The sequence below is a fragment of the Trichomonas vaginalis genome, chromosome III (genome assembly GCF_026262505.1).
Source record: "Trichomonas vaginalis G3 chromosome III, whole genome shotgun sequence".
Lineage (NCBI taxonomy): Eukaryota > Parabasalia > Trichomonadida > Trichomonadidae > Trichomonas > Trichomonas vaginalis.
The window spans coordinates 17,874,644-17,901,000 of NC_067205.1; the positions used below are offsets into that span (position 1 = coordinate 17,874,644).

General features: G+C 33.9%; 21 protein-coding genes and 3 pseudogenes across 24 annotated transcripts, besides 4 other annotated features; 14 read left to right on the forward strand and 10 right to left on the reverse strand.

Annotated features, from left to right (window-relative positions):
• Positions 1 to 15,687: part of a mobile genetic element that runs on past the window's edge.
• On the forward strand, positions 6 to 854 carry TVAGG3_0721620 (keratin-associated protein family; the record flags this gene model as incomplete). Its single annotated transcript, XM_051244145.1, has 1 exon — positions 6 to 854. A coding segment is annotated over one exon (849 nt), but the record flags the coding sequence as incomplete, so codon positions are not given.
• Positions 2,137 to 2,622, forward strand: TVAGG3_0721630 (integrase core domain containing protein family; the record flags this gene model as incomplete). Its single annotated transcript, XM_051244146.1, has 1 exon — positions 2,137 to 2,622. One exon carries the CDS (start codon positions 2,137 to 2,139, stop codon positions 2,620 to 2,622), a length of 486 nt encoding a protein of 161 aa, XP_051090733.1.
• On the forward strand, positions 2,798 to 3,434 carry TVAGG3_0721640 (uncharacterized protein; the record flags this gene model as incomplete). Its single annotated transcript, XM_051244147.1, has 1 exon — positions 2,798 to 3,434. A coding segment is annotated over one exon (637 nt), but the record flags the coding sequence as incomplete, so codon positions are not given.
• Positions 3,632 to 4,597, forward strand: TVAGG3_0721650 (organellar and viral DNA polymerase type B; the record flags this gene model as incomplete). The annotated part of the gene is made up of 1 exon (XM_051244148.1): positions 3,632 to 4,597. One exon carries the CDS (start codon positions 3,632 to 3,634, stop codon positions 4,595 to 4,597), a length of 966 nt encoding a protein of 321 aa, XP_051090735.1.
• Positions 4,966 to 5,340, reverse strand: TVAGG3_0721660 (uncharacterized protein; the record flags this gene model as incomplete). The annotated part of the gene is made up of 1 exon (XM_051244149.1): positions 4,966 to 5,340. The coding sequence occupies one exon, from the start codon at positions 5,338 to 5,340 to the stop codon at positions 4,966 to 4,968; it is 375 nt and encodes a 124-aa protein (XP_051090736.1).
• On the forward strand, positions 5,448 to 6,256 carry TVAGG3_0721670 (KilA, N-terminal/APSES-type HTH, DNA-binding family; the record flags this gene model as incomplete). Its single annotated transcript, XM_051244150.1, has 1 exon — positions 5,448 to 6,256. A coding segment is annotated over one exon (809 nt), but the record flags the coding sequence as incomplete, so codon positions are not given.
• On the reverse strand, positions 6,749 to 7,070 carry TVAGG3_0721680 (uncharacterized protein; the record flags this gene model as incomplete). The annotated part of the gene is made up of 1 exon (XM_051244151.1): positions 6,749 to 7,070. A coding segment is annotated over one exon (322 nt), but the record flags the coding sequence as incomplete, so codon positions are not given.
• TVAGG3_0721690 lies at positions 8,124 to 8,473 on the forward strand (annotated as a pseudogene). The gene has a single exon. A coding segment is annotated over exon 1 (350 nt).
• TVAGG3_0721700 (organellar and viral DNA polymerase type B) lies at positions 9,068 to 10,092 on the forward strand (the record flags this gene model as incomplete). Its single annotated transcript, XM_051244152.1, has 1 exon — positions 9,068 to 10,092. A coding segment is annotated over one exon (1,025 nt), but the record flags the coding sequence as incomplete, so codon positions are not given.
• Positions 10,364 to 10,939, forward strand: TVAGG3_0721710 (organellar and viral DNA polymerase type B; the record flags this gene model as incomplete). Its single annotated transcript, XM_051244153.1, has 1 exon — positions 10,364 to 10,939. One exon carries the CDS (start codon positions 10,364 to 10,366, stop codon positions 10,937 to 10,939), a length of 576 nt encoding a protein of 191 aa, XP_051090740.1.
• TVAGG3_0721720 (uncharacterized protein) lies at positions 11,045 to 11,608 on the reverse strand (the record flags this gene model as incomplete). The annotated part of the gene is made up of 1 exon (XM_051244154.1): positions 11,045 to 11,608. One exon carries the CDS (start codon positions 11,606 to 11,608, stop codon positions 11,045 to 11,047), a length of 564 nt encoding a protein of 187 aa, XP_051090741.1.
• On the reverse strand, positions 11,927 to 12,187 carry TVAGG3_0721730 (uncharacterized protein; the record flags this gene model as incomplete). Its single annotated transcript, XM_051244155.1, has 1 exon — positions 11,927 to 12,187. One exon carries the CDS (start codon positions 12,185 to 12,187, stop codon positions 11,927 to 11,929), a length of 261 nt encoding a protein of 86 aa, XP_051090742.1.
• TVAGG3_0721740 (uncharacterized protein) lies at positions 12,233 to 12,661 on the forward strand (the record flags this gene model as incomplete). The annotated part of the gene is made up of 1 exon (XM_001306952.2): positions 12,233 to 12,661. One exon carries the CDS (start codon positions 12,233 to 12,235, stop codon positions 12,659 to 12,661), a length of 429 nt encoding a protein of 142 aa, XP_001306953.2.
• TVAGG3_0721750 (uncharacterized protein) lies at positions 13,478 to 14,263 on the forward strand (the record flags this gene model as incomplete). The annotated part of the gene is made up of 1 exon (XM_051244156.1): positions 13,478 to 14,263. The coding sequence occupies one exon, from the start codon at positions 13,478 to 13,480 to the stop codon at positions 14,261 to 14,263; it is 786 nt and encodes a 261-aa protein (XP_051090743.1).
• Positions 14,294 to 14,549, forward strand: TVAGG3_0721760 (uncharacterized protein; the record flags this gene model as incomplete). The annotated part of the gene is made up of 1 exon (XM_051244157.1): positions 14,294 to 14,549. A coding segment is annotated over one exon (256 nt), but the record flags the coding sequence as incomplete, so codon positions are not given.
• TVAGG3_0721770 (uncharacterized protein) lies at positions 14,798 to 15,034 on the forward strand (the record flags this gene model as incomplete). The annotated part of the gene is made up of 1 exon (XM_001293603.1): positions 14,798 to 15,034. The coding sequence occupies one exon, from the start codon at positions 14,798 to 14,800 to the stop codon at positions 15,032 to 15,034; it is 237 nt and encodes a 78-aa protein (XP_001293604.1).
• Positions 15,688 to 15,707: 20 nt separating the features above from the next.
• Positions 15,708 to 17,222: a mobile genetic element.
• Positions 17,223 to 18,308: a mobile genetic element.
• Positions 18,308 to 26,357: part of a mobile genetic element that runs on past the window's edge.
• On the reverse strand, positions 18,859 to 19,008 carry TVAGG3_0721810 (uncharacterized protein; the record flags this gene model as incomplete). The annotated part of the gene is made up of 1 exon (XM_001291840.2): positions 18,859 to 19,008. One exon carries the CDS (start codon positions 19,006 to 19,008, stop codon positions 18,859 to 18,861), a length of 150 nt encoding a protein of 49 aa, XP_001291841.2.
• On the reverse strand, positions 19,148 to 19,606 carry TVAGG3_0721820 (uncharacterized protein; the record flags this gene model as incomplete). The annotated part of the gene is made up of 1 exon (XM_001314319.2): positions 19,148 to 19,606. One exon carries the CDS (start codon positions 19,604 to 19,606, stop codon positions 19,148 to 19,150), a length of 459 nt encoding a protein of 152 aa, XP_001314337.2.
• TVAGG3_0721830 lies at positions 19,630 to 20,055 on the reverse strand (annotated as a pseudogene). The gene has a single exon. A coding segment is annotated over exon 1 (426 nt).
• On the reverse strand, positions 20,298 to 20,972 carry TVAGG3_0721840 (uncharacterized protein; the record flags this gene model as incomplete). Its single annotated transcript, XM_051244158.1, has 1 exon — positions 20,298 to 20,972. The coding sequence occupies one exon, from the start codon at positions 20,970 to 20,972 to the stop codon at positions 20,298 to 20,300; it is 675 nt and encodes a 224-aa protein (XP_051090745.1).
• On the forward strand, positions 22,134 to 22,846 carry TVAGG3_0721850 (annotated as a pseudogene). The gene has a single exon. A coding segment is annotated over exon 1 (713 nt).
• TVAGG3_0721860 (organellar and viral DNA polymerase type B) lies at positions 22,928 to 23,503 on the reverse strand (the record flags this gene model as incomplete). Its single annotated transcript, XM_001282061.2, has 1 exon — positions 22,928 to 23,503. One exon carries the CDS (start codon positions 23,501 to 23,503, stop codon positions 22,928 to 22,930), a length of 576 nt encoding a protein of 191 aa, XP_001282062.2.
• Positions 24,048 to 24,679, reverse strand: TVAGG3_0721870 (organellar and viral DNA polymerase type B; the record flags this gene model as incomplete). Its single annotated transcript, XM_051244159.1, has 1 exon — positions 24,048 to 24,679. A coding segment is annotated over one exon (632 nt), but the record flags the coding sequence as incomplete, so codon positions are not given.
• On the forward strand, positions 24,770 to 25,243 carry TVAGG3_0721880 (uncharacterized protein; the record flags this gene model as incomplete). Its single annotated transcript, XM_051244160.1, has 1 exon — positions 24,770 to 25,243. The coding sequence occupies one exon, from the start codon at positions 24,770 to 24,772 to the stop codon at positions 25,241 to 25,243; it is 474 nt and encodes a 157-aa protein (XP_051090747.1).

Here is a 26,357-nt window from a genome sequence, read left to right on the forward strand (position 1 = left end):
GCTTAATGTATGACAACATCTCTGATTTCACAAGATATGATGACGACCATGACCCCGAACACGGTGAAGAAGAAGTTTTACAAACATCCATTAAGACAGGAAAGGTTTTAACTCAAAGTCTCATTATTGACACCAAAGATGGCGAAGTGGACGTTCTTCAAGAGCTGAAGAAAAATACTTCTTCGGGAGGTGGTGGTAGGCATGAACTTGAAATAAATGAGATAGAAGAGAAATTAGCCGAAAAAGCAGATAAAGAACATAAACACAATATCTCCGATATAAATGAACTTCAAGCTACATTAAATAGTAAAGCGGACAAAAATGAACTTGACGCAATGAACAAAGTTTTGAAATCTCATAAACACAATATCTCCGATATAAATGAACTTCAAGCTACATTAAATAGTAAAGCGGACAAGAACCATGTTCATTATATAACTTCAGACGAACAGATTATAACGGACTACCATGGATATTTAACACGAAGTGATGAAGCGAAGACAAAAAATGTTAATGAAAGAAGATATAAATACATTCGTGCTAAAGGTTATGACATAAGCTGTACTGTACAGTATGATGTAGCTAAAGCACCAGAAGCATTTGGTTATACCGGTGAAATTTATGCCTCTACTTTCAATGTTAACGGTGTATTAGTTGAACCAAGATTTACTTTGAGAGTTAAGGCAAAAATAACGTTTGAAGATGCTATTAAAAGTAAAGCTGACAAAGTTGAACTCGAAGCAATGAACAAAGTTTTGAAATCTCATAAACACAACATCTCCGATATAAATGAACTTCAAGCTACATTAGACAGTAAAGCTGACAAGAACCATACACATAAATCCTTCACTACTGTTAGAGCAGACGACATAATATTGAACTTTGACCTTGGTTCAAGTGCACCATTAGAAAATCCAAGTACAAGCGTAAAAGATACTCTTAACAGTTTAGATAAGAGTTGCAGGAACATTGAAAGTCATACCAGAAACTTTGAAGCACATGAACTACCCGCAATGTTAGATAAGAAAGCAGACAAAACAGAGCTTCAAACATTAAAGACTCAGATTCTTGAAACATTATATCCTATAGGCTCTATTTATACGTCAATGAACTCAACAAATCCAGCAACAGTTTTAGGTTTTGGTAAGTGGGAACAGATTGTAGACAAATTCTTATATTGTACTAAAAGTTCAAAACAAGCCGGAGGTTCAAAGAAAATTACAGAAGCAAACCTTCCACCGCACACTCATACAGGAACTACAAACTTTTCTGGCGACCATAGCCACTCATTAAGAGACCACCCATTATACAACTCAGAGTATGAAGCTGGCAATGATGTTTTATCTCCATCTTATAACAATGCAGCAAAAAAGACTTTTCGACAAACTGAACCAGGAGGAAATCATGTCCATACTTTCACAACAAATCCAACAGGCTCGGGTGCAGATTATATGCCACCATTTATGACTGTATTTGCATGGAATAGAGTTCAATGAACGCGCTTGAGCCTAGAATAAAATCTTTAACTTTACATAAATGAGCTTGAAAGAAGTATTCGAACAACATCCATGGAGGTCATTTAAGAAGTTCAATGAAGCTGCAAAGAGTTGGGGATTTACTAACAGAGCTGAAGTGAAAAGGTTCTTTGACAAAAATGTTGTACATCAAACAAAAATAAACCCTTACGACTACTTTTTACCAATTTACTCCAACGCTCCTGACGCATACCAATTTGACACTCTCATTCAAAGCAGAAAAGGAGGACATAAACCATTCCTCATCTTCATAAATGTTAACACTCGTAAAGCATATGCATATCCAATGAAAAATAAAGGAACTCGTGAAGTGTTAAGAGTTTTACAAAAGTTTGTAGCAGAACATAACCCAAGTACTTTAACATCAGACCAAGACAGTGCATACCTCAGCAATGAAATCACAGATTTTCTCATTAAGCATAACATAACTCACTACACTACTGAAGACCATAACCATAACATACTCGGTATCATAAACCGCTTCATAAGGACGCTCAGAGATTTAAACCAAGAGCGAGACTTTACCGAAGAAACAATGAAACATTTTCTCGAAGTATATAATTCCTCAACACATTCTACAACAGGACATACACCAAATTCAATGACACAACAACAAGAAGAAAAGTATATACAAAAGAAACGAAGCCAAACACAAAATATCAGAAATTCAACACAATTTACCCTCATTCCTGGAACAAAAGTTCGTGTAGTTCTTGACGACAAACCGTTGACAAAGAAACGTTTAAGGTTAAGTAGAAACTATTATATCGTAGACTCTACGCAAGGTAATGGATATCTTATAAAAGCTGCTGACGACTCTATTGCGTTTTATCCTCGTCATAAATTAGTTGAAAGTAGTAATGGCAAACTTGCTGAAACCATTGACGAAGCAAAGCGAGGAGTGGTTATTGAAATACTTGACTACAACATAAACGATGACACTTATAAAGTAAGATATGAAGGAGGTGTTGAAGATGTTATACCATCTAAGAACTTGAGAGAGTCAAAGCCAACACATCTGGGACCATTAGAGCGGGAGTACTGGAAAGACAAAAATATGCCAGAAAGAATAAGAAAATTCTTCTAAACTTTTTCATTAGATGTAAATCAGACAAAAATATAATTTAGGGTAGAAGGTTAGATCTAACCTGTTTTCTAACCTCTTTTCTACCCTCTTGAATTTTCATGAATTTCCTTAAGACAGAAAAAATAAAGTTAGTTTTATTTTTATTTATTTTTTTATTTTGTATGTAAGAACAGAAATGTCAGTCGAAGCAAAAACATTCACGAACAAATCTAATGGCGAAACATTCACAAAAGGCACTTATAACGGTATTGAAGTCTTACGTAGAGACAAGGATGGTTACATTAATGCAACAAAGATGTGCCAACAGTTTAGGAAAGACTTTAGAAAGTTGTTGGAAAATAAGTCCTGGGAAGAGTATTATAAGGCATTTTGTGAAGAATATAGCAACCGTCGGAATTCCGGCGGTTGGTTTTTATACAAAATTCATGCAGGAATTCCTGATGAAATCAAACAGGTTAGAGGAACGTATGTAGACCCAAGACTTATAAACTATATAGCAATGTGGGCTTCTCCAAAATATTGTATAGCAGTTGGAAAAATTATGGACTCCATAGACAAGAAAGTTCATGAGAAATTAGATGAAGAAGAACTCGAAGATACAGTAGAGAATGCTAAACATTTGTTTGAAGAAGAAGTTAGAAAAATGCATGAAAAACAATTAGAACATGAACGTGAGATATGTTATGGTTATAGAGATTCTCCATACGAACTAGACCAATGGGAACAAGAAGATTTAAAGAGAGAATTTAGAGAATATGAACTCGCTAAGATAGCATTTGAAGCTGCAGAAAAGAAGTTAAAAGTTTGGGGTCGTTTTGTACAAAAATATTGTGAGTAAATGAACCATTTATTTTTATTGAATTCACCAAAAATATAATTTAGGGTAGAAGGTTAGATCTAACCTCTTTTCTAACCTCTTTTCTACCCTCTTGAATTTTCATGAATTTTCCCGAAATAAAAAATAAAGTTAGTTTTATTTTTATTTATTTTTTTATTTTGTATAAAAGATATGATTTCAACAATCGGCACAACAACACTTCAAGCCGCGAACGGCGGGACTCTGTCCACAACAACAGCACCAAACTCTTTAGTCATGAATCCAACATCTATGTTAGTAGAGATGAAAAGCTTCATTCCTTCTTCATATACTTTCGAAACAAAAATCCAGAAGATAAAGCAAGAACTTTTAACAAGTAATTTAGACTGTAGTGCGAAAGATGAAACAAATGAACAGTATCTTTATGAAATGCAGGACATTATTGACCATTTACCTAAACTACCTGAAATTCAGCATCAAAAACTAACTATTCCTGAATTCGACGAAATTGAAGTTAAAGTTACTGACTCAGTAGAAATAAAGAAGTTCATACGTAAAGTAAATTATGAATTCCTTGGTTTTCATTGCAACCATAAAGTTATGGACAAAGATTGCGACATGTTATATAAGAACATCTCTGACATATATAAATCTGAAGAATTTAAGACCTACGACAACTTTGTTTCGTTAGTTGCTGAATGTGTATGGCAGATAAGAGATAAAGATAAAAGATGTAAAATATGGAATGAACAAATAAGACCCGCTATGTTTGAGATGAAGAGAGCAATTGACGCCTTGGTTGTTTTAGCAGGTAAGGTTTCAGAATATAACGCAAAAATGAACCCGCAATGTTCTAAATGTAAAGCAGCAATGAGGAGATATAACTACTCCGTCAAAGAGATAGAAAGAATGAGAAACGACTATGCAGATTTAAAGAAAGAAGCAGAAAAGCCAGCAGAAAATAAAATGGACATGTTAGAATTTCTGAACAAAAACTATCCAACTGCTGACGATTTCCTTCTATCTGACGTCAAGAAGAAGTATAAAGAAACCTTCGGCATTGTTAAAACATTCGATGTACTAAAAGAAGAAATAGAAGCCACAAAACTGTTTAGAGTCTCACGAATTCATAACGTTTACCATGTAAAACGCTTATAAAATAACTGGGGTAGAAAAGAGGTTAGAAAACAGGTTAGATCTAACCTTCTACCCTAAACATTATTTTTGCTGAAAAATGACCAAAATTCTGAGTAAAATAATTTTTAGGGCATGTGTCAAACCGTTGAGTTTTCACAAAATTCCAAAAATAACGTTTACCATGTAAAACGCTTATAAAATAACTGGGGTAGAAAAGAGGTTAGAAAACAGGTTAGATCTAACCTTCTACCCTAAAATATATTTTTGCTGAATTCAGCACAAAAATCTGAGTAAAATGGCATAAGATTGCTTCCCTCGGAAACAGTGAAGAACAGCGAGTACGTAGCCTGTCGACATAAGATTTTATAAATTGCATATTTGACGTAAATTTATTTCCATCTAGCTTCCCACCGCATAAGATATTCATACGTGTTTGTAAGACATTCATTAAAATTCTTTTCTATTGCATCTAATCTTGCGTTATTTTTTTCAATAGCTTGTCTGTATTCTTCATCATCTCCAGCAGTGTTTGGGTCTTCACGTTTAAAATATTCATTGTTAACCAATTTTTTATCTACAAATTTTATTAGTGTTTGATTCACTTCGTTATGATAACGGTCATATTCTTTCAATACGTAAGTGAAGACAAAATGCGTCGTACCTTCAATCTTAAAGCTTAAAGAACTTTCAACACAGTTTTGAGGGTCTGTCAGTGCGTCAATGAGATAGTATTCGAAGTCAGTCAATAATCTTTTTAAAGTCATTTCATACAGGATAAAATTTAATGTTGTGAAGAAATAGTGTTTATCTCAGAAAAAATAACGCTAATTTTATTTTTATTTATTTTTTTATTTTGTCTGTAAAGACAGATATGACAACATCAGAGAGCACAACAACTGCTATCGTTCATGAAGCTATAAATGAAGAATACGAGTACATACAATATAACAAACAGTTACGTCTCATTCGTTCAGTCAAAGATGACATGTACCAAATGCAAAGTATTTTGACAGCATGTTATGCTCCAGATACTAAACTTCCTAAAGACTGGTTTAGGAACCAAAGCACTATTGAACTATTAAATGAAGCACAGCGAGACATACTTTTTTCTGAAAACAGTGAAGAACAGCGAGTAGGTAAAAAACCCCAGTCGCCAAAACTCTATGAAAATCGTGAAAAATTGCCAAACGGTTTGAGAGGATATTATGTTCATAGACTTCTCGTAAATGCTGTAGCAATGTGGGCTTCGCCTCGTTATGCTTGGAATATTTACAGACTTCTTGACGAAATTCACAGACAAGAACGTGAAGATATGGAAAAGAAACTTCATGCAAAAGATGAAGTCATTGAATCCAAAGACAAAAGCATACAGAAAAGAATACCGCGTTCAGTACCAAAAGGAAAGGAAAAGAGTTATAAGTATATGATATATACTGAAGAGATGGAAAATGAAGAAGACAGAGATACGGTTATGTTGCATTTAGTCAGAAGAAACAACAAAAGCTTTTATGACCTTGCTAAGATTTACAAATCTGACAGAAACTGGTTCTATCGTGAAAACTTACCGATTTCAATGACACCGAATGAGCAAATAAAGGAAATTGTCAAAAATACTCTTCCTCAAACACACTATGACATCAAAGGTTGCACAATACTTACATTCAAAGAAGACTTACCATTGTTAAAGGAAAAAATAACAGAGTATTTCGATAACTTCAAAGAGGAAGAATGAAAATCTAAGCTAATTTTATTTTTTTTATAAAATTTTATCTCATATGAAAGAACATGAATTTAGAATATTCGGAACTCATGACAGAAGAGGAGAACGAACAGCATGTAAAAGATTATGCAAAATTTATGAAGACATAAAAAGCATTTAAAACAATATCTAAATGCTTCTAAAGATTATGCAAAATTTCTGAAGGTATATAAAGCTTATGAAAAAGCGTATGAAAAGTTTATACATTGGGGAATTGTTGTAAAATATCGATATGAAGACTAACCAAAAATATATTTTTGCTTAAATAGCTTCAGGGTCTATTTCTTCAACCATTTCACTTCCTTCGTCAATGTCAATAGAAGCTTCTTCAACCTTTGGTAAGAATTTCTGTATAACATCTTTGTTCGTTATTGTCTTCAGAGATGAAGGATAATATTTCACAGATGTTTCACCCTTCTTATATTCTTTCTGTTCGGAAAGATTCATAGCAATACTGAAGAAGTCAATGTTAGAGTTCTTTATGACAGTATAATGAGTATCTTTGACATTCACGAAGAAACTCTTTTGTTTCAAAACTACTGCTAACTCTTGTGAAGTATAACGTTTGCGGTCAATGACAATAGCTAATGGTCTGACATACTGACCAAACTTAGATTCTTTCACAAACTTCTTGTTAAAGATAACATTAACGTTTGAAGCACCATTGAACTCATTCTTGATGGCATTAGCGAGAGCATTGTATGAAAAGAACTTGCAATCTTGCATGTGTTTCATTATAATAAAAATATTAAATTATTTTGAAAATAACTTAAAAAAAATCTAATCTAATTTTTTCAAAAATATTTTTTTTATTTCTACTAAAGATGTATCGGAAGTTGTCTAAGTTAGAACACTCGGAAATAAAACAACTTCTTACAGAAGCTAACATAGATGTTGCAAAGCATTACGCAACAAACAAAAAAGCACTCGCTGACTTCATTAAAGACTATAATGGTGCAATAAGTTATGATAGAATTCATGAGTTCATAAAGCCGCAACGCGGCGAGGACGAAGTCCATGCAATAGCATTTCCTTTAAATGACGTTGCTATTGACTTATATCATAGACGTTCAGTACCTCATGAAGTAAGAAGAGAGATGTTTGACATAACAAATGCAAACGTTGGTGAAACAAGAAGAAGAGACGACACACTGAAACAACAGAGAAGAGAGATGTTTAAAAGTGCTATAGAACAAGTTCGCAAAGCTAACGATGTCATTCGTTCCATTGACGACAAACCAAAAGAAGGTGAGAGATGGTTAAAGAAAGATGAAGAGAATAGGAAGAGAAATGTGAAGTCAGGCAATAGACTCATTGACTTTAACATCGAAGCTTTAGATGAACCAAACAGAGACTACTTACACAAACATTTCGGTAAGGTTTTCATGAGACTCTTAGAGAAAATTAAAATAAACTCACAACAAAGATGGATGGTATGTTATAAACTTGGTGGAAAGTATGAATGTTCTACGTTAAACCTCAATAATATTGGAACACTACTACATCAGCTCTTGAAGGAGAACTTTATATCAGAGATAGAAGCAAATGCTGCAGGTATTGTTGAAATGCACTATGACTTCTTCTTGACAAACATAAAGAATCTTACCGAAATAAAGATGTATGATTTAACAGAATATGAAGGCTTAACGATGTCAGATGTAAAGAAAGGCAAACCAAAAAAGAGACCATATAGAGATGAAAGCACACTGACAAATGACCAGAAAGCCATTTTGGAAGCTCTTAAGCAAACAGGAAACCCAGCACTTATAGAAAGCTTTTGGAAAGATAATGGTGAAAAGAAGTTTTATAAGAAGAGAAGCGGTCAGTTCTGGAAGTATCTTTGCACATTACCTATAAATCTTGAACGCTACCAAATCTTCAATGAACTGAACAAAAGAACTGCAACACTTATGACAGAAGATAACTGCTTCGTTTATGCTTGCATTCAGGCTGGAGTAAATGGAGAGACTATTGACCACATGAGAGAAGTCATTCGTGTTAGAGACTTTCCTCAAAGTAAAGTACAAGAAATTTCTGACGCAACAGGTATAGCATTTAATGTTACCATTGGTTATTTCAATGACTCAAGACATAATGAAATAAAGAGATACATACCAAAAGAATGTGAAACTGTTCGAACTATTGACTTACTTCTTGTTGAAGACCACTACATGCTAAACGAAAGATTACCAATGACAACATATTTCATTCGCAACTATATAGAAATCTTGAAGGAGTGTGGTGGAATGAACATTGAAAAACAGAAGAAAATATATACAATGAGAGATGGTAAATACATTGTTCGCATGGATAGAACTACACCGCTATGGGATGTTATGAAAACATTGTGGGAGTGCAAATATTTCGAACCTATTTCTTATGGAGAACTTTTCACATATACGACTGACTTATATAAACAGAACCTTGCACCATTTAAAGATTTGACATATGCTCCAAAGTATTGTGTACAACTGAAGAAGAAAGCAGAGTCAAAAGAAGTAAATAAAAATAAGTGCAAGTTCATTCCTGAGCATGTTTTCTTTGCTGACTTTGAGTGTAGTACCGATGGCTTTCATAAAGCTTTTAACATATGTTACGACAATGAAGATGGTTCAGTGAGTGAAAGCATTTGGGGTCAGAACTGTGCAACAGAATTTTTGGAACGACTTCCTGACAAGAGTTTAATATATTTCCATAACCTCAGTTATGATATAAACTTCATCTTAAGACACATGACAGAAGTGAAAGGAACTCCCATCATTAAAGGTTCACGAACAATGCAAGTAACTGGCTTATATAAAGGAAGGGCAATTATTATAAAAGACTCTTACAGTGTTATAAATAAGAAGCTTAAACTATTTCCTGCTATGTTTAACTTACAAACAGGACCGAAAGAAGTATTTCCATACAACTACTACAGCAGTGTTTTGTTAGCAAATGACAACAGAACTGGTGTCATTTCTGAAGCGTGTAAGTTTATCAGGGATGCAGATACGTTCATGAAGAACATAGATTCCATCAAAGGTTGCAGAATAGATAAGAACCACTTCGACTTAGAAAAATATAGCTCATTTTATTGCAAACAAGATGTAAGAATTTTAAGAGAAGGTTTTGTTAAGTTCCGCAATGACATATTGAAAGAATTTGATTTAAACGTTTATGACTACGTTAGTATTTGTTCTATTGCTAACAAATTGTTTGAGAACAGAGTATACTTCCCGAATGGAAATTTATATGACCTCTCAAATAAACCAAGAGAATTTATTTCACGCTGTATTCAAGGTGGAAGATGTATGTTGTCAGATAACATTAAACAAAAGAGCGAAAAGAAACTCATTGCTGACTTCGACGCTGTTTCATTATATCCATCCGCTATAGCAAGATTGTATACTTTAGAAGGTATTCCAAAGGTTATGAAGAAAGAAATGTTAAGCACAGAGTATCTCATGAGACATTTATTCGATGACGACCAAAAGGAACCCATTGGTGAAAAGTTTATGTCTGGCTTCTTTGTTCTCATTAAGATAACAGAGATTGGAATACATAGACACTTTCCTTTAATAGTTTGTGACCCTGAACTAAATCCAGAACTTAACGTTCCCAGAAGTTCAAACACTTGCTGTCTCATGTATGTTGACCATATAACATTACAAGACCTCATAAAATATCAAGGTGTCAAATGTGAAGTGTTGCAAGGATACTATTACGATGGAAACAGAGATATTAGAATAAGAGATGAAGTAAAGAAGTTGTTTGAGTTAAGGTTAAAGTATAAGAAAGAAGGAAATCCTTTGCAAGAAAATATAAAGCTCATTCTGAACAGTATTTATGGCAAAACTATTCTATCTCCTATTGAGTCAAAAATAACCATAGTAAATGACAAAGATGCTATAAGATATGCCATCAGAAACTACAACCATATAGTGAAGTTCGAAGGTTTGGATGGTTCAGATAAAACTATTTTCAAGCTAACGAAAAGCATTTGCAGACACTTTACCTTCTGTCCACTTGGTGTTAACATTCTGTCAATGTCGAAGAGAATAATGTGTGAAGTATTCTGTACTGCTGAGGACTTAGGAATGGACATCTTTTATAGCGACACCGACAGTATGCATCTCTACAATGAAGATATCCCTCGTTTAGCTGAAGAGTTTGAGAAACGTTATGGAAGAGTTCTCATTGGTAAAAACCTTGGTCAATTTCATAGCGACTTTGCAGAAATCACACCTGGAAAACAAAGTTTAGCATACAAGTCAATATTTTGTGGAAAGAAGACTTACATAGACTTACTCACGAACGATTTAAATGAAGTTGCATTTCACTGCAGAATGAAAGGCGTGAAGCAAGATGTTATTGCTTTAACCGCTAATGAAATGTTTCCTGACTCTGTTCAGTGTTTCTATGATGAAGATAAAGGTTTAATGATTCCGCAAGGAAAATTTGACAAAGACTCTGAGTTCAGTGTTATGAAACTTTACAAAGCACTTCATGATGGTCAAGAGATTGGATTTGACTTATGTAAGTCTTCTTGTCCTTGCTTTGCTGAAAAGTTTAACTTTTCTATTCAGACTAAGACTTCATTCATAAGAAAGCTTAAGTTCTGAGGTCATGAATGAGAAAAATAATAAGGTCATTTATTTTTGTCAGCAATGAGGTCATTCGTGATAAAAATAAGCCGCTAGCGGCAAGGGCGAAGCCCATGAGGTCATTTACAATACTGCGATGGTAGAGTTTAAGAGTTGTGCTTCAATGTAGAGACAGTCCTTATGGTCTGGAGGTAAGAACACTGGGCAGTTATGGTCATGAGTGGAGAACATGTCTATCCAAAACTCACGATTGAAGCCAGTTAATTTATAGTATTTAGGGTTAGGAAGTGGTGAAGTTCTTGTATGACCAATGAACTCATTTTCAACTCCCTTACTTAAGTTTGAATATAATATAGCTTGCTTTCTATCCCAAATGCCAGGTGTTACAATCTTTGAAAATTCATTTTTCCTCGGAAGCATTGCATCATAATTGAAAACATTCTTGAAATCATCACTTGGTTCAGAGATTTGAAATCTTATACGTAATGGATTTTCTTTCTCTTTAGCGACTTCATTGAATGGTGAGAATACAACAAACTGACAGTCATGTGTTCCATCTTCATTTTCATTAAATTCATAATGAAAGTCTATAAGTTGTGGCTGACTACCTTCTTCTTTCAGTTGTGCAAGAAACTCACGTAAAGGCTGTAAAGTTTGTACTTCAATGTTGAACTTTTTCTCGAACATCTCATTAAATGAAATCATACATTGCAACAATGTTGTATCGTCTTTAAAGTATTTGTATATGTGAATGTTTTGGGCGCTTAAAGACTGTTCGTCATTTTCTATCTCGACTTGAAGTATAAAGTCAACCTTTCTGAAAGCACGTGTTATATACATAGATGTTATGCCAATGTACTTCTCTTCATTTATGTTCACAATCCAGTCTGTTGGAAACTTAAACGTTACTCTGTTCCCCTTTATTTTGACGTCAGGGTTTTCACTACTGAACGCAACAGTTAAAGGTATTTGTCTATACATTTAGTTCCAATAAAAATAAACCATTTACTCTTTCTTCACTTCAGCTTCTTTAGCTTTTGCTTCAGCTTCTTCTCTAGCTTTCTTCGCCAGCAAACGTGGGTTCTTTTGTCTTCCAGCAGCTAATGCAGCTAGTTGTTTTTCACTAAGTTTTCTCTTTGGTCTCTCTGGCTTTTGTTCTTGTTTTTGTTCCTTCAGTTCGGATAAAATTTGCTCACTAATTTCTTTCTTCAATGCTTCAACATCTATGACCCCTTGGGTCTTGTCCGTAGGGCTTGTCTGAGTCATTTGACTGCAGATAAAAAACAAAATTAAAACTTTAACCGATGTAAAATGAGCTTGTCAAAATCAGAGCGAGAGTCTATTATATTAAATGACGCAAGAGGAATACAACATCCTTTCTATTACGTAAGTCAGAGTAAAGATGGTAAAATATACGTAAGAAAAAGAAAGGTTCCATTAGCGAATGCAGAAAGCGACAACATTAAGGTGTATGGCACTGAGGGCGAAACCCATGTTAAGCCTTCTATTCAAACTGAAAAGTCAATAGAACCAGAAGAAAAGAAGCCAGATGTACTTTCAATAACAAACCAAGAGCTTATTGCAAAGTTCGTGAATTTCATTGAAAAACAAACCGAGTCAAAGAACCCTGACCCACCAGTGAAAGAAGTTGAGACAAAAGAGAATGTACAGTTCATTGAAAATGTCAAGAAACAACTTCCACCACGAATGCCAAGAAGAAGAGTGAGAATAATGAAGTAAATAGATATTTTTATCCGAAGTAAATACATGCAGAACGAACAGTTAAACGAATTTACTCCAGCAGAGCATATTCATCAGATTCGCTCATATTTCGATATCATAGACAATGAAGTTCAAATTGGTGACACTAATAGAAAATATTCTGACGCAAAGATTCCATCACAACCTGGAACTGCTAAAGATAACACATGGGTAACATTCAATCTCTCACCTCCTGGTGAAAATATGTTGGACCTTTACAATACATTCATTACGTATAAAATGGAAGGTCAATTTATTGTAGATAAAGAAATTGGTTCAGGTTCCAATAAAACAAACCCACCAGGATTTTGGATTGGTTTCGATGACGCTTTCTATGCAGTTGCTGGATATCAAATCCTTGCAAATGGTCGTATCGTATATTCTCAAGACAACGCAAGAGAAGAAGCATATATAACTTCAAACTCACAAACTACCGAACAAATAAAGAAAGTAGATGTTTTCTCAAAGACTCGACATGAAGATGTATGGAGTCATTCGGGAACATGCAGAACAGGACAAATTGTTAGTGGTCCAATTACAGCAGGAAAATCATTTGATTTTAAGCTTCGTTTACGAATTCCTGTTAGAAGATTCCTTCCATTAGAAGCTATTCGATTTATTCCAGCTTTTGCAGGAAACATTCAGCTTAAAGTAAAGTTCAGTAGCGACGCCTTACAATGCACATCTATATCTGTAAATGATATCATTGCTTTCAATCCAACTCTTAAAGTTGCATTTGCTTCAGATTCAAATCCACCGACAAATAAATTTGTTCCATGGAATGAACCATTCACTATGATAACGAAGGCAGTAGAAGCTAGTGGAACAGTTACTATTACAACTGTAACCCAGCAACTATTTCGAACAAAGATGGATTTTAATGAATGTTTCATTCATCCAAAGTCATTCTCTTTAGACCCTAACATTTATACAGAACTTGTAGAACATTATACAAACGAGGCTTTATGTTTTCCTGTTAAAGTTATGGATTGGATTCCTATGGACGGTTCATTCTCAAAGAATACAGATAGTTCAAGTGCAACATTTACAGCAGCTTATACGCCTATTAATGTTAAAAGTATTTGGGCACTATTTAGAAAGAAAGACAACTATTATGTTAATTTTGAGAACCCTAAGTTTAAATATCTTCAGCTTTCCATGGGAGCTTATGGAAATATGCCTGCAGAACCTGAAAAATCATATGGACCTGTATTTTATGAAATGGTTGCGAACGCTTGCAATACAAACAATGATATGATAGGATTTAATGAAGATGTTATGAGGTCATTGGTGGATGATGGTAGTGTGGAACATAAATGGGATAGCTATGACAACACACATTTCTTATGTGGTTTTCCAACAGAAGTGGACTTTTGCTTCCAGCAAGGTCAAACATCTACTGCTCCAATAACATACAAATTGTCTGTTAAAGGACCTATTGAACTAGCAACTGAAAATGTACCAAAGCCACTTATTGGATTTATGAGGGATTGTTGCTTTGCCATTCAGGTGCGTGCTAATGGAATCCCAATAATAAGATTAGATGACTATAACTTAGCTACGGACGACAGTGAAGAATAAAGGATGAACGTTTATTTTTAAAGCTTATAAATGAGTTCTTCATCAAGCTCTCGTGAACCTTCACCATCTATGAAACAAACTTTACCAAACGATTATGGAGCACCTATTGAATATTTCTTACGAGCTGCACAATGGCAAAGAGCAGTCTCACCAAGGTTAGGTGTTCCACCAGCTCCTGTCAAAAATAGCATTTGGTCAAGTCCTTATATAAAATATGGTCTCCCACTAGGTTTGCTAGCTACAGCAGGAGCAGTTATGATGTTGAAAAGAAATAAAGCAAATGTTGTAAATAATACTGAAGTAGCTGAAGTTAAACAAACTCCACCTTCGCCAAAACCAACGCCTTCACAAGCAAAACCTTCAATGACTCCTGAACCTATGAAAGTACAAACTCCTGTTCAAAAGTCAACTCCTAAACCGACTCCAACATTTAAACCAGAACCTACTCCTCAAATAAATCGTAAAACACCTGCGTTTCCTTACTGAAAAAATAACGTTATTTTTATTTAATATTAAAATTTTTATTTGATTGAAATGACAAATAAAGTCACTGAAGCAATGAAACAAAAGTTTTTGGTAGAATACATTAAATCAGGAGCGGTTCCAGAAGGTTTTTACGTTCATACTATGAAGGATGGTAGAGTTCAGTTTAGAAAGATAAAGCAACCATTAGATAAAGAAGGAATTTTGAGAAAGATTAAACTTCATGAGGACAACATTGCTGAACTTAAGAAGAAGTTAGAAGAGTTGGAGAAAGGAAGAGAGTTATAAAGCAATGAATTCAACAAGGTTAGAAATGAGGTTAGAAATCGGGTTAGATCTAACCTTCTACCCTAAATTTATTTTTGTGCTATGTTTTCATACGTGTGAGGGTGGTGATATCATTATTTTTAAGTTTATTTTTTAAGTTTATTTTTTATTTTATTTGGATGTAATGACAGAACAAAAGCAACTCATACAAATCAAAACATATAACAAACATACATTTAAACATTTATTCTTCCTTCCTGAGCATAACATGTTCTTTCAAATACATCCGAGACCAGTTGACTTTTCATTGACTGTTTATAAAGATAGAAATAGTTATATCATTAAACCATACGATGACGAAGGTAAGTTATGTAAATTGTACGTTAAGAAGTTAGAGAAAGTTTATGGCTTCAAGTATGACTACAATAGGGTTAACACTGATGATGAAGATATTGAGGAAAATTTATGAGAACATTAGTGAAGTTGTTAGTGAGAACGATAGTGAGAACGTTTATTTTTTACATTAGTGAGTTCGTTAGTGAAGTGGGTGGTGGTTTTGTAAATATTTAAGGTTAAGTTAGTGTTGTCGTTTGTGTTGTAAAATATACGTTAACGGTTTTGTAAAGTGTCAAATTCACAAGTATTGGTTAAGGTGAAACGCAGTGCCACCATACACGACTTAACCATACTAACTATTGTCCATGTCGATTCCTTGTTGATACACTTCCCGATGACAAGTACCACATACGAAAATGTATTAACACCCACAATCATTCTGCCCCTTTTCCAAACAAATCACAACAAATTACATCATATTTTTATAGATCTTATTTAACAAGATATTTTGAATCAAATCAAGACCGTGTTTACGCACAATTAAGGTGTTTAAAAGATCTTAATATCCCATTTGATAGTGGGATCATTCCGGAAATGTTTCAACAATCTACAGATGCTTTAAAAAAGTTTTCTAAACGCCTTCATGCAATCAATACCCGTTTCTCAGCGGATGATGTTACATCTCTTGCAATTTTTGTCGACATGGTTAAGAGTCATTCTCCGGATGATCTCATCGAGTTTATTCACGAGCCAGATCGTATGATTTTCTATTACGCCCCATTCGAAGCAAATGCTTTTTCACATCAAATACAAACTTATCACATTGATTCCACTTATAAGCTCTTGCGCTCTCGCATACCATTTTATGCCGTCACAGGCAAATTCGCGGAATCAATTGTTTTTCCGTTTTTGTATTTTTTCGTTTGGCCCGACACAAGTGAAAATATACAAGTTTGTCTCACAGCATATTTTGGCTCCATCAATCGCGAACCATCTTATTTTTCAATGGACTGCGCACCTCAAATCACAAATGCTGTTGAAACAGCCATCCCCTTATGCCAGATCATTTGGTGTGGCGTTCATGTGTTGCGCGCTGTCATGAGAAAGGCTGAAAAGTTTCAAGATTGTTCCAACTTCGAAACTTTCTATAACTTAATGAAGTTATTGGTCTTTGGTTCTGAAGAGGAAGAAATTGATCCTGATGAAGTTTACAACAATTTAGAAGAAATTTTAAATGAGGAACCTGCTGCCCGTGAATATTTTGACCGACAGTGGCGCCATCATCTTGACAGGTGGATGCTTCGCTATAGAAATGAAGGAGATGGAACAAACAACATCTCGGAATCACATTTCAAGGTTTTGAAGCACCAGTACTTCCCAGAAAGGCGAAATCTTCGACTCGATGAACTTGTCATCGAGTTATATTCCAGTGTTGTTCCTTCATTCCTGATTAAGTTGCAAATTAAAGGTCTGGATTCAGAGAGAAGTGTTAAAGTTATCAAAAAAGTCACAAGAGATTTCGAAGAAATGACACAATTTAAAAAAGTCGAATGCATCAGTATGCTTGAAGCTGTTCAGAAAGGTCTGAAAAATGATACACTTGATCCCAACATTGTTTACTCAACATTAAAAATATTATTGCAAAGAAAACATTTGATTTAATAAACATTTAATTTATTATAATTAATTTTTTATTACAGTATAGTAAAAAATGCTATAAATAAATTATTATATTTTATTAAAATGTGACTTTTAATAGTAAGTGAATAAAATAAATCAGGAATTGGGAAAGAAATAAGGTTAATTAAAAATAATGAAAATTACAAGTTTAAGGTTAATGAAAAGTGACAATGGGCGAGTTTGTCCCCCACTCTCAGAAAAAAGTAACAAGTTTGCAACTGAAATTTCAAAATTTTGATAATTGCCAGTTATTTCAGTAAATATATATATTTGCTTTTCTTCATCTAAAAATGGCAAATATTGATTTGCAATATTAACTAAAGTTTGGGATAAATTGTTCCAGTTTGATTTTACAATTTGTGAGCACATTATGTAATATGTAAATTTATCCGCTTTGTAGGAATTTAAAATTGTTTGTTGTTCTGTTTCAGTTAAATTACTGAATTTTTCAAGATTAATATTGTGATAAAAAATAGAATCCTTGAAATATTCTGATATCTTTTCAATGTTTAAAACGGATGCTAAAAAATGTAAAAGAACTTCATCAGTCACTGTGATTTTTTTGAAAAATTTATCCCAATTCAAGCATCCAATTGATCTTTCTGTCATTGTAGTTATGCATTGATAAAGTTGATTTAATGAATCCGAAGAATAATCATTATGCTTGACTAGTTGAGTTAGTTGATACAGACTGTCTTCAGCCATTTTAAAAAAATGAATAAAATTGTATAGTAAATTATATTTGTGAAATTTGTGACGCTACATTCAATCTAAGACCAATATCTCAAAGAATTACTCATTTAAGTATTACTTTTCATTGTTTTTTTAAAAAATATCTTTGCTTATTTGTTCACTTTTTTGACATTTATTATATGCTTTTTATCATATTTCCGATGATATGAATATATATTCTATATAAGAATGACGCTACATTCAATCTAAGACCAATATCTCAAAGAATTACTCATTTAAGTATTACTTTTCATTTTTGATTCAATTTTCGAACGGTTTTCGTAAATTTTGCATCATTTCATTTTTTAATGGGAAAATCATCTATATTTAATCAAAAAAGAGCAAACTTTACAGACGAAAATAAAATATTTATCAGGGAACAATCTGATAAATACCAAAAATCAACATCGAGAGATGAAAAAACGAATATAATCAAACAAGTTCTTCAATATTTTAATATTAAATACGCCGAAAATGAATCTAAAGCTGTCAGAAGATATTTTAGTTATATTGCAGTTAAAAATATTCCCGCAGTTACTGGAAAATAGTTAGTATACATAACATGGGTACGGCGGCACTGCGCGCCCCCTTACCCATGTTATGTGAATTTGACACTTTACGAAACCGTTAACGTATATTTTACAACACAAACGACAACACTCACTTAACCTTAAATATTTACAAAGCCACCAACCACTTCACCTCACTAATGTAAAAAATAAACGTTCTCACTTACAAAAGTATTGCAACTCCTCCCATTGCTGTGCTTCATATAACAGCTCATAATCTTCTGACTCACTTTCTTCTTCATATAGGTCAAAATCACTGTCATAGTTTATACCTGTAAGTTTTGACAAAGCTAATGAAACACGTTTACCGTTTGTATCATATGCTTGTATAAACTTTCCATTATGCTTGTAGTCATAAACGCTCAAACTAACTTTACCCTTTCTCCCTCGTATCTGATAGAATGTATTTTCACGAGGAACGAAGAACAAATTCTTGAACTCATGACCGTTGTAGTTTGTTATCTCAATAGTTTTCGTCATTTATATAAAAATAAAAATTTTCAGTAAAAATAAAACTAATGAAATATTTTATTCCTCACTGTCGTCTGCTTTCTCCAACTCTTCTAGCTTCTTCTTAAGTTCAGCAATGTTGTCCTCATGAAGTTTAATCTTTCTCAAAATTCCTTCTCTATCTAATGGTTGCTTTATCTTTCTAAACTGAACTCTACCATCCTTCATAGTATGAATGTAAAAACCTTCTGGAACCGCTCCTGATTTAATGTATTCTACCAAAAACTTTTGTTTCATTGCTTCAGTGACTTTATTTGTCATTTCAATCAAATAAAAATTTTAATATTAATAAAATAACGTTATTTTTTCAGTAAGGAAACGCAGGTGTTTTACGATTTATTTGAGGAGTAGGTTCTGGTTTAAATGTTGGAGTCGGTTTAGGAGTTGACTTTTGAACAGGAGTTTGTACTTCCATAGGTTCAAGAGTCATTGAAGGTTTTGCTTGTGAAGGCGTTGGTTTTGGCGAAGGTGTTGAAGTTTGTTTAACTTCAGCTACTTCAGTATTATTTACAACATTTGCTTTATTTCTTTTCAACATCATAACTGCTCCTGCTGTAGCTAGCAAACCTAGTGGGAGACCATATTTTATATAAGGACTTGACCAAATGCTATTTTTGACAGGAGCTGGTGGAACACCTAACCTTGGTGAGACTGCTCTTTGCCATTGTGCAGCTCGTAAGAAATATTCAATAGGTGCTCCATAATCGTTTGGTAAAGTTTGTTTCATAGATGGTGAAGGTTCACGAGAGCTTGATGAAGAACTCATTTATAAGCTTTAAAAATAAACGTTCATCCTTTATTCCTCACTGTCGTCGTAGCTAAGTTATAGTCATCTAATCTTATTATTGGGATTCCATTAGCACGCACCTGAATGGCAAAGCAACAATCCCTCATAAATCCAATAAGTGGCTTTGGTACATTTTCAGTTGCTAGTTCAATAGGTCCTTTAACAGACAATTTGTATGTTATTGGAGCAGTAGATGTTTGACCTTGCTGGAAGCAAAAGTCCACTTCTGTTGGAAAACCACATAAGAAATGTGTGTTGTCATAGCTATCCCATTTTGTTCCACACTACATCATCCACAATGACCTCATAACATCTTCATTAAATCCTATCATATCATTGTTTGTATTGCAAGCGTTCGCAACCATTTCATAAAATACAGGTCCATATGATTTTTCAGGTTCTGCAGGCATATTTCCATAAGCTCCCATGGAAAGCTGAAGATATTTAAACTTATGGTTTCTCAAAATTAACATAATAGTTGTCTTTCTTTCTAAATAGTGCCCAAATACTTTTAACATTAATAGGCGTATAAGCTGCTGTAAATGTTGCACTTGAACTATCTGTATTCTTTGAGATGAACCGTCCATAGGAATCCAATCCATAACTTTAACAGGAAAACATAAAGCCTCGTTTGTATAATGTTCTACAAGTTCTGTATAAATGTTAGGGTCTAAAGAGAATGACTTTGGATGAATGAAACATTCATTAAAATCCATCTTTGTTCGAATAGTTGCTGGGTTACAGTTGTAATAGTAACTGTTCCACTAGCTTCTACTGCCTTCGTTATCATAGTGAATGGTTCATTCCATGGAACAAATTTATTTGTCGGTGGATTTGAATCTGAAGCAAATGCAACTTTAAGAGTTGGATTGAAAGCAATGATATCATTTACAGATATAGATGTGCATTGTAAGGCGTCGCTACTGAACTTTACTTTAAGCTGAATGTTTCCTGCAAAAGCTGGAATAAATCGAATAGCTTCTAATGGAAGGAATCTTCTAACAGGAATTCGTAAACGAAGCTTAAAATCAAATGATTTTCCTGCTGTAATTGGAGCACTCACAATTTGTCCTGTTCTGCATGTTCCCGAATGACTCCATACATCTTCATGTCGAGTCCTTTGAGAAACATCTACTTTCTTTATTGTTCGGTAGTTTGTGAGTTTTGAAGTTATATATGCTTCTTCTCTTGCGTTGTCTTGAGAATATACGATACGACCATTTGCAAGGATTTGATATCCAGCAACTGCATAGAAAGCGTCATCGAAACCAATCCAAATCCTGGTGGGTTTTGTTTTATTGGAACCTGAACCAATTTCTTTATCTACAATAAATTGACCTTCCATTTTATACGTAATGAATGTATTGTAAGGTCCAACATATTTTCACCAGGAGGTGAGAGATTGGAATGTTACCCATGTGTTATCTTTAGCAGTTCCAGGTTGTGATGGAATCTTTGCGTCAGAATATTTTCTATTAGTGTCACCAATTTGAACTGCATTGTCTATGATATCGAAATATGAGCGAATCTGATGAATATGCTCTGCTGGAGTAAATTCGTTTAACTGTTCGTTCTGCATGTATTTACTTTCGGATAAAAATATCTATTTACTTCATTATTCTCACTCTTCTTCTTGCATTCGTGTGGAAGTTGTTTCTTGACATTTTCAATGAACTGTACATTCTCTTTTGTCTCAACTTCTTTCACTGGTGGGTCAGGGTTCTTTGACTCGGTTTGTTTTTCAATGAAATTCACGAACTTTGCAATAAGCTCTTGGTTTGTTATTGAAAGTACATCTGGCTTCTTTTCTTCTGGTTCTATTGACTTTTCAGTTTGAATAGAAGGCTTAACATGGTTTCGCCCTCAGTGCCATACACCTTAATGTTGTCGCTTTCTGCATTCGCTAATTGGAACCTTTCTTTTTCTTACGTATATTTTACCATCTTTACTCTGACTTACGTAATAGAAAGGATGTTGTATTCCTCTTGCGTCATTTAATATAATAGACTCTCGCTCTGATTTTGACAAGCTCATTTTACATCGGTTAAAGTTTTAATTTTGTTTTTTATCTGCAGTCAAATGACTCAGACAAGCCCTACGGACAAGACCCAAGGGTCCATAGATGTTGAAGCATTGAAGAAAAGAAATTCGTGAGCAAATTTTATCCGAACTGAAAGGAACAAAAACAAGAACAAAAGCCAGAGAGACCAAAGAGAAAACTTAGTGAAACAACTAGCTGCATTAGCTGCTGGAAGACAAAAGAACCCACGTTTTGCTGGCAAAGAAAGCTAGAGAAGAAGCTGAAGCAAAAGCTAAAGAAGCTGAAGCAAAGAAAGAGTAAATGGTTTATTTTTATCCGAATTAAATGTATAGACAAATACCTTTATCTGTTGCGTTCAGTAGTGAAAACCCTGACGTCAAAATAAAGGGGAACAGAGTAACGTTTAAGTTTCCAACAGACTGGATTGTGAACATAAATGAAGAGAAGTACATTGGCATAACAAATATGTATATAACACGTGCTTTCAGAAAGGTTGACTTTATACTTCAAGTCGAGATAGAAAATGACGAACAGTCTTTAAGTGCCCAAAACATTCACATATACAAATACTTTAAAGACGATACAACATTGCAACAATGTATGATTTCATTTAATGAAATGTTCGAGAAAAAGTTAACATTGAAGTACAAACTTTACAGCCTTTACGTGAGTTTCTTGCACAACTGAAAGAAGAAGGTAGTCAGCCACAACTTATAGACTTTCATTATGAATTTAATGAAAATGAAGATGGAACTCATGACTGTCAATTCATTGTATTCTCACCATTCAATGAAGTAGCTAAAAAGAAAGAAAATCCATTACGTATAAGATTTCAAATCTCTGAACCAAGTGATGATTTCAAAAATGTTTTCAATTATGATGCAATGCTTCCGAGGAAAAATGAATTTTCCGAAATTAAATTTCCAGGCATTTGGGATAGAAAGCAAGCTATATTATATTCAAACTTAAGTAAGGGAGTTGAAAATGAGTTCATTGGTCATACAAGACTTCACCACTTCCTAACCCTAAATACTATAAATTAACTGGCTTCAATCGTGAGTTTTGGATAGACATGTTCTCCACTCATGACCATAACTGCCCAGTGTTTTACCTCCAGACCATAAGGACTGTCTCTACATTGAAGCACAACTCTTAAACTCTACATCGCAGTATTGTAAATGACCTCATGGGCTTCGCCCTTGCCGCTAGCGGCTTATTTTTATCACGAATGACCTCATTGCTGACAAAAATAAATGACCTCAGAACTTCAACTTACGAATAAAGCTTGTTTTATTCGTTATTGAGAAGTTAAACTTTTCAGCAAAGCAAGGACTAGAAGACTTACATAAGTCAAATCCAATCTCTTGACCATCATAAAGTGCTTTATATAACTTCATAACACTGAACTCAGAGTCTTTGTCAAATTTTCCTTGCGGAACCATTAAACCTTTATCTTCATCATAGAAACACTGAACAGAGTCAGGAAACATTTCATTAGCGGTTAAAGCAATAACATCTTGCTTCACGCCTTTCATTCTGCAGTGAAATGCAACTTCATTTAAATCATTCGTGAGTAAGTCTATGTAAGTCTTCTTTCCACAAAATATTGACTTGTATGCTAAACTTTGTTTTCCAGGTGTTATTTCTGCGAAGTCAGAATGAAATTGACCAAGGTTTTTACCAATGAGAACTCTTCCATAACGTTTCTCAAACTCTTCAGCTAAACGAGGGATATCTTCATTGTAGAGATGCATACTGTCCGTATCGCTATAAAAGATGTTCATTCCTAAGTCTTCAGCAGTACAGAATACTTCACACATTATTCTCTTCGACATTGACAGAATGTTAACACCAAGTGGACAGAAGGTAAAGTGTCTGCAAATGCTTTTCGTTAGCTTGAAAATAGTTTTATCTGAACCATCCAAACCTTCGAACTTCACTATATGGTTGTAGTTTCTGATGGCATATCTTATAGCATCTTTGTCATTTACTATGGTTATTTTTGACTCAATAGGAGATAGAATAGTTTTGCCATAAATACTGTTCAGAATGAGCTTTATATTTTCTTGCAAAGGATTTCCTTCTGTTTGTTTAAGTCTGTTCAATAATCTTTTCTGTCTTTCTGTCAGTGTGCTTTCATCTCTATATGGTCGCTTCTGTGGCTTTCCTTTCTTAACATCTGACATCGTTAAGCCTTCATATTCAGTTAAATCATACATCTTTATTTCGGTAAGATTCTTTATGTTTGTCAAGAAGAAGTCATAGTGCATTTCAACAATACCTGCAGCATTTGCTTCTATCTCTGATATAAAGTTCTCCTTCAAGAGCTGATGTAGTAATGTTCCAATATTATTGAGGTTTAACGTAGAACATTCATACTTTCCACCAAGTTTATAACATACCATCCATCTTTGTTGGGAGTTTATTTTAATCTTCTCTAAGAGTCTCATGAAAACCTTACCGAAATGTTTGTGTAAGTAGTCTCTGTTTGGTTCATCTAAAGCTTCGATGTTAAAGTCAATGAGTCTATTGCCTGACTTCACATTCCTCTTCCTATTCTCTTCATCTTTCTTTAACCATCTCTCACCTTCTTTTGGTTTGTCGTCAATGGAACGAATGACATCGTTAGCTTTGCGAACTTGTTCTATAGCACTTTTAAACATCTCTCTTCTCTGTTGTTTCAGTGTGTCGTCTCTTCTTCTTGTTTCACCAACGTTTGCATTTGTTATGTCAAACATCTCTCTTCTTACTTCATGAGGTACTGAACGTCTATGATATAAGTCAATAGCAACGTCATTTAAAGGAAATGCTATTGCATGGACTTCGTCCTCGCCGTGTTGCGGCTTTATGAACTCATGAATTCTATCATAACTTATTGCACCATTATAGTCATTGAGGATGTCAGCGAGTGCTTTTTTGTTTGTTGCGTAATGCTTTGCAACATCTATATTAGCTTCTGTAAGAAGTTGTTTTATTTCCGAGTGTTCTAACTTAGACAACTTCCGATACATCTTTAGTAGGAAATAAAAAAATATTTTTTTGAAAAAATTAGATTAGATTTTTTAAGTTATTTTTCAAAATAATTTAATATTTTTATTTTAATGAAACACATGCAAGATTGCAAGTTCTTTTCATACAATGCTCTCGCTACTGCCATCAAGAATGAGTTCAATGGTGCTGCAAACGTTAATGTTATCTTTAACAAGAAGTTTGTGAAAGAATCTAAGTTTGGTCAGTATGTCAGACCATTAGCTATCGTCATTGACCGCAAACGTTATACTTCACAAGAGTTAGCAGTAGTTTTGAAACAAAAGAGTTTCTTCGTGAATGTCAAAGATACTCATTATACTGTCATAAAGAACTCTAACATTGACTTCTTCAGTATTGCTATGAATCTTTCCGAACAGAAAGAATATAAGAAGGGTGAAATATCTGTGAAATATTATCCTTCATCTCTGAAGACAATAACGAACAAAGATGTTATACAGAAATTCTTACCAAAGGTTGAAGAAGCTTCTATTGACATTGACGAAGGAAGTGAAATGGTTGAAGAAATAGACCCTGAAGCTATTTAAGCAAAAATATATTTTTGGTTAGTCTTCATATGGATATTTTACAACAATTCCCCAATGTATAAACTTTTCATACACTTTTTCATAAGCTTTATATACCTTCAGAAATTTTGCATAATCTTTAGAAGCATTTAGATATTGTTTAAATGCTTTGTATGTCTTCAGAAATTTTGCATAATCTTTTACATGTTGTTCGTTCTCTTCTTCTGTCATGAGTTCCGAATATTCTAAATTCATGTTCTTTCATATGAGATAATATTTTATAAAAAAATAAAATTAGCTTAGATTTTTTTATTCTTCCTCTTTGAAGTTGTCAAAATACTCTGTTATTTTTTCCTTCAGTAATGTTAAGTCTTCTTTGAATGTAAGTATTGTACAACCTTTGATGTCATAGTGTGTTTGAGGAAGAGTATTTTTGACAATTTCCTTTATTTGTTCATTCGGTGTCATTGAAATCGGTAAGTTTTCACGATAGAACCAGTTTCTGTCAGATTTGTAAATCTTAGCAAGGTCGTAAAAGCTTTTGTTGTTTCTTCTGACTAAATGTAACATAACCATATCTTTATCTTCTTCTTTCTCCAACTCTTCAGTATAAATCATATACTTATAACTCTTTTCCTTTCCTTTGGTACCGAACGTGGTATTCTTTTCTGAATGCTTTTGTCTTTTGCTTCAATGACTTCATCTTTTGCTTGAAGTTTCTTTTCCAGCTCTTCACGTTCTTGTCTGTGAATTCGTCAAGAAGTTTACAAACATACCAAGCATAACGAGCTGAAGCCCATTGTGCCACATTATTTACAAGAAGTCTATGAACATAATATCTCTCTCAAACCGTTTGGCAATTTTTCACGGTTTTCATAGAGTTTTGGCGACTGGGGTTTTTTACCTACTCGCTGTTCTTCACTGTTTTCAGAAAAAAGTATGTCTCGCTGTGCTTCATTTAATAGTTCAATAGTGCTTTGGTTCCTAAACCAGTCTTTAGGAAGCTTAGTATCTGGAGCATAACATGCTGTCAAAATACTTTGCATTTGGTACATATCGTCTTTGACCGAACGAATGAGACGGAGTTGTTTGTTAAACTGTATGTACTCGTATTCTTCATTTATAGCTTCATGGA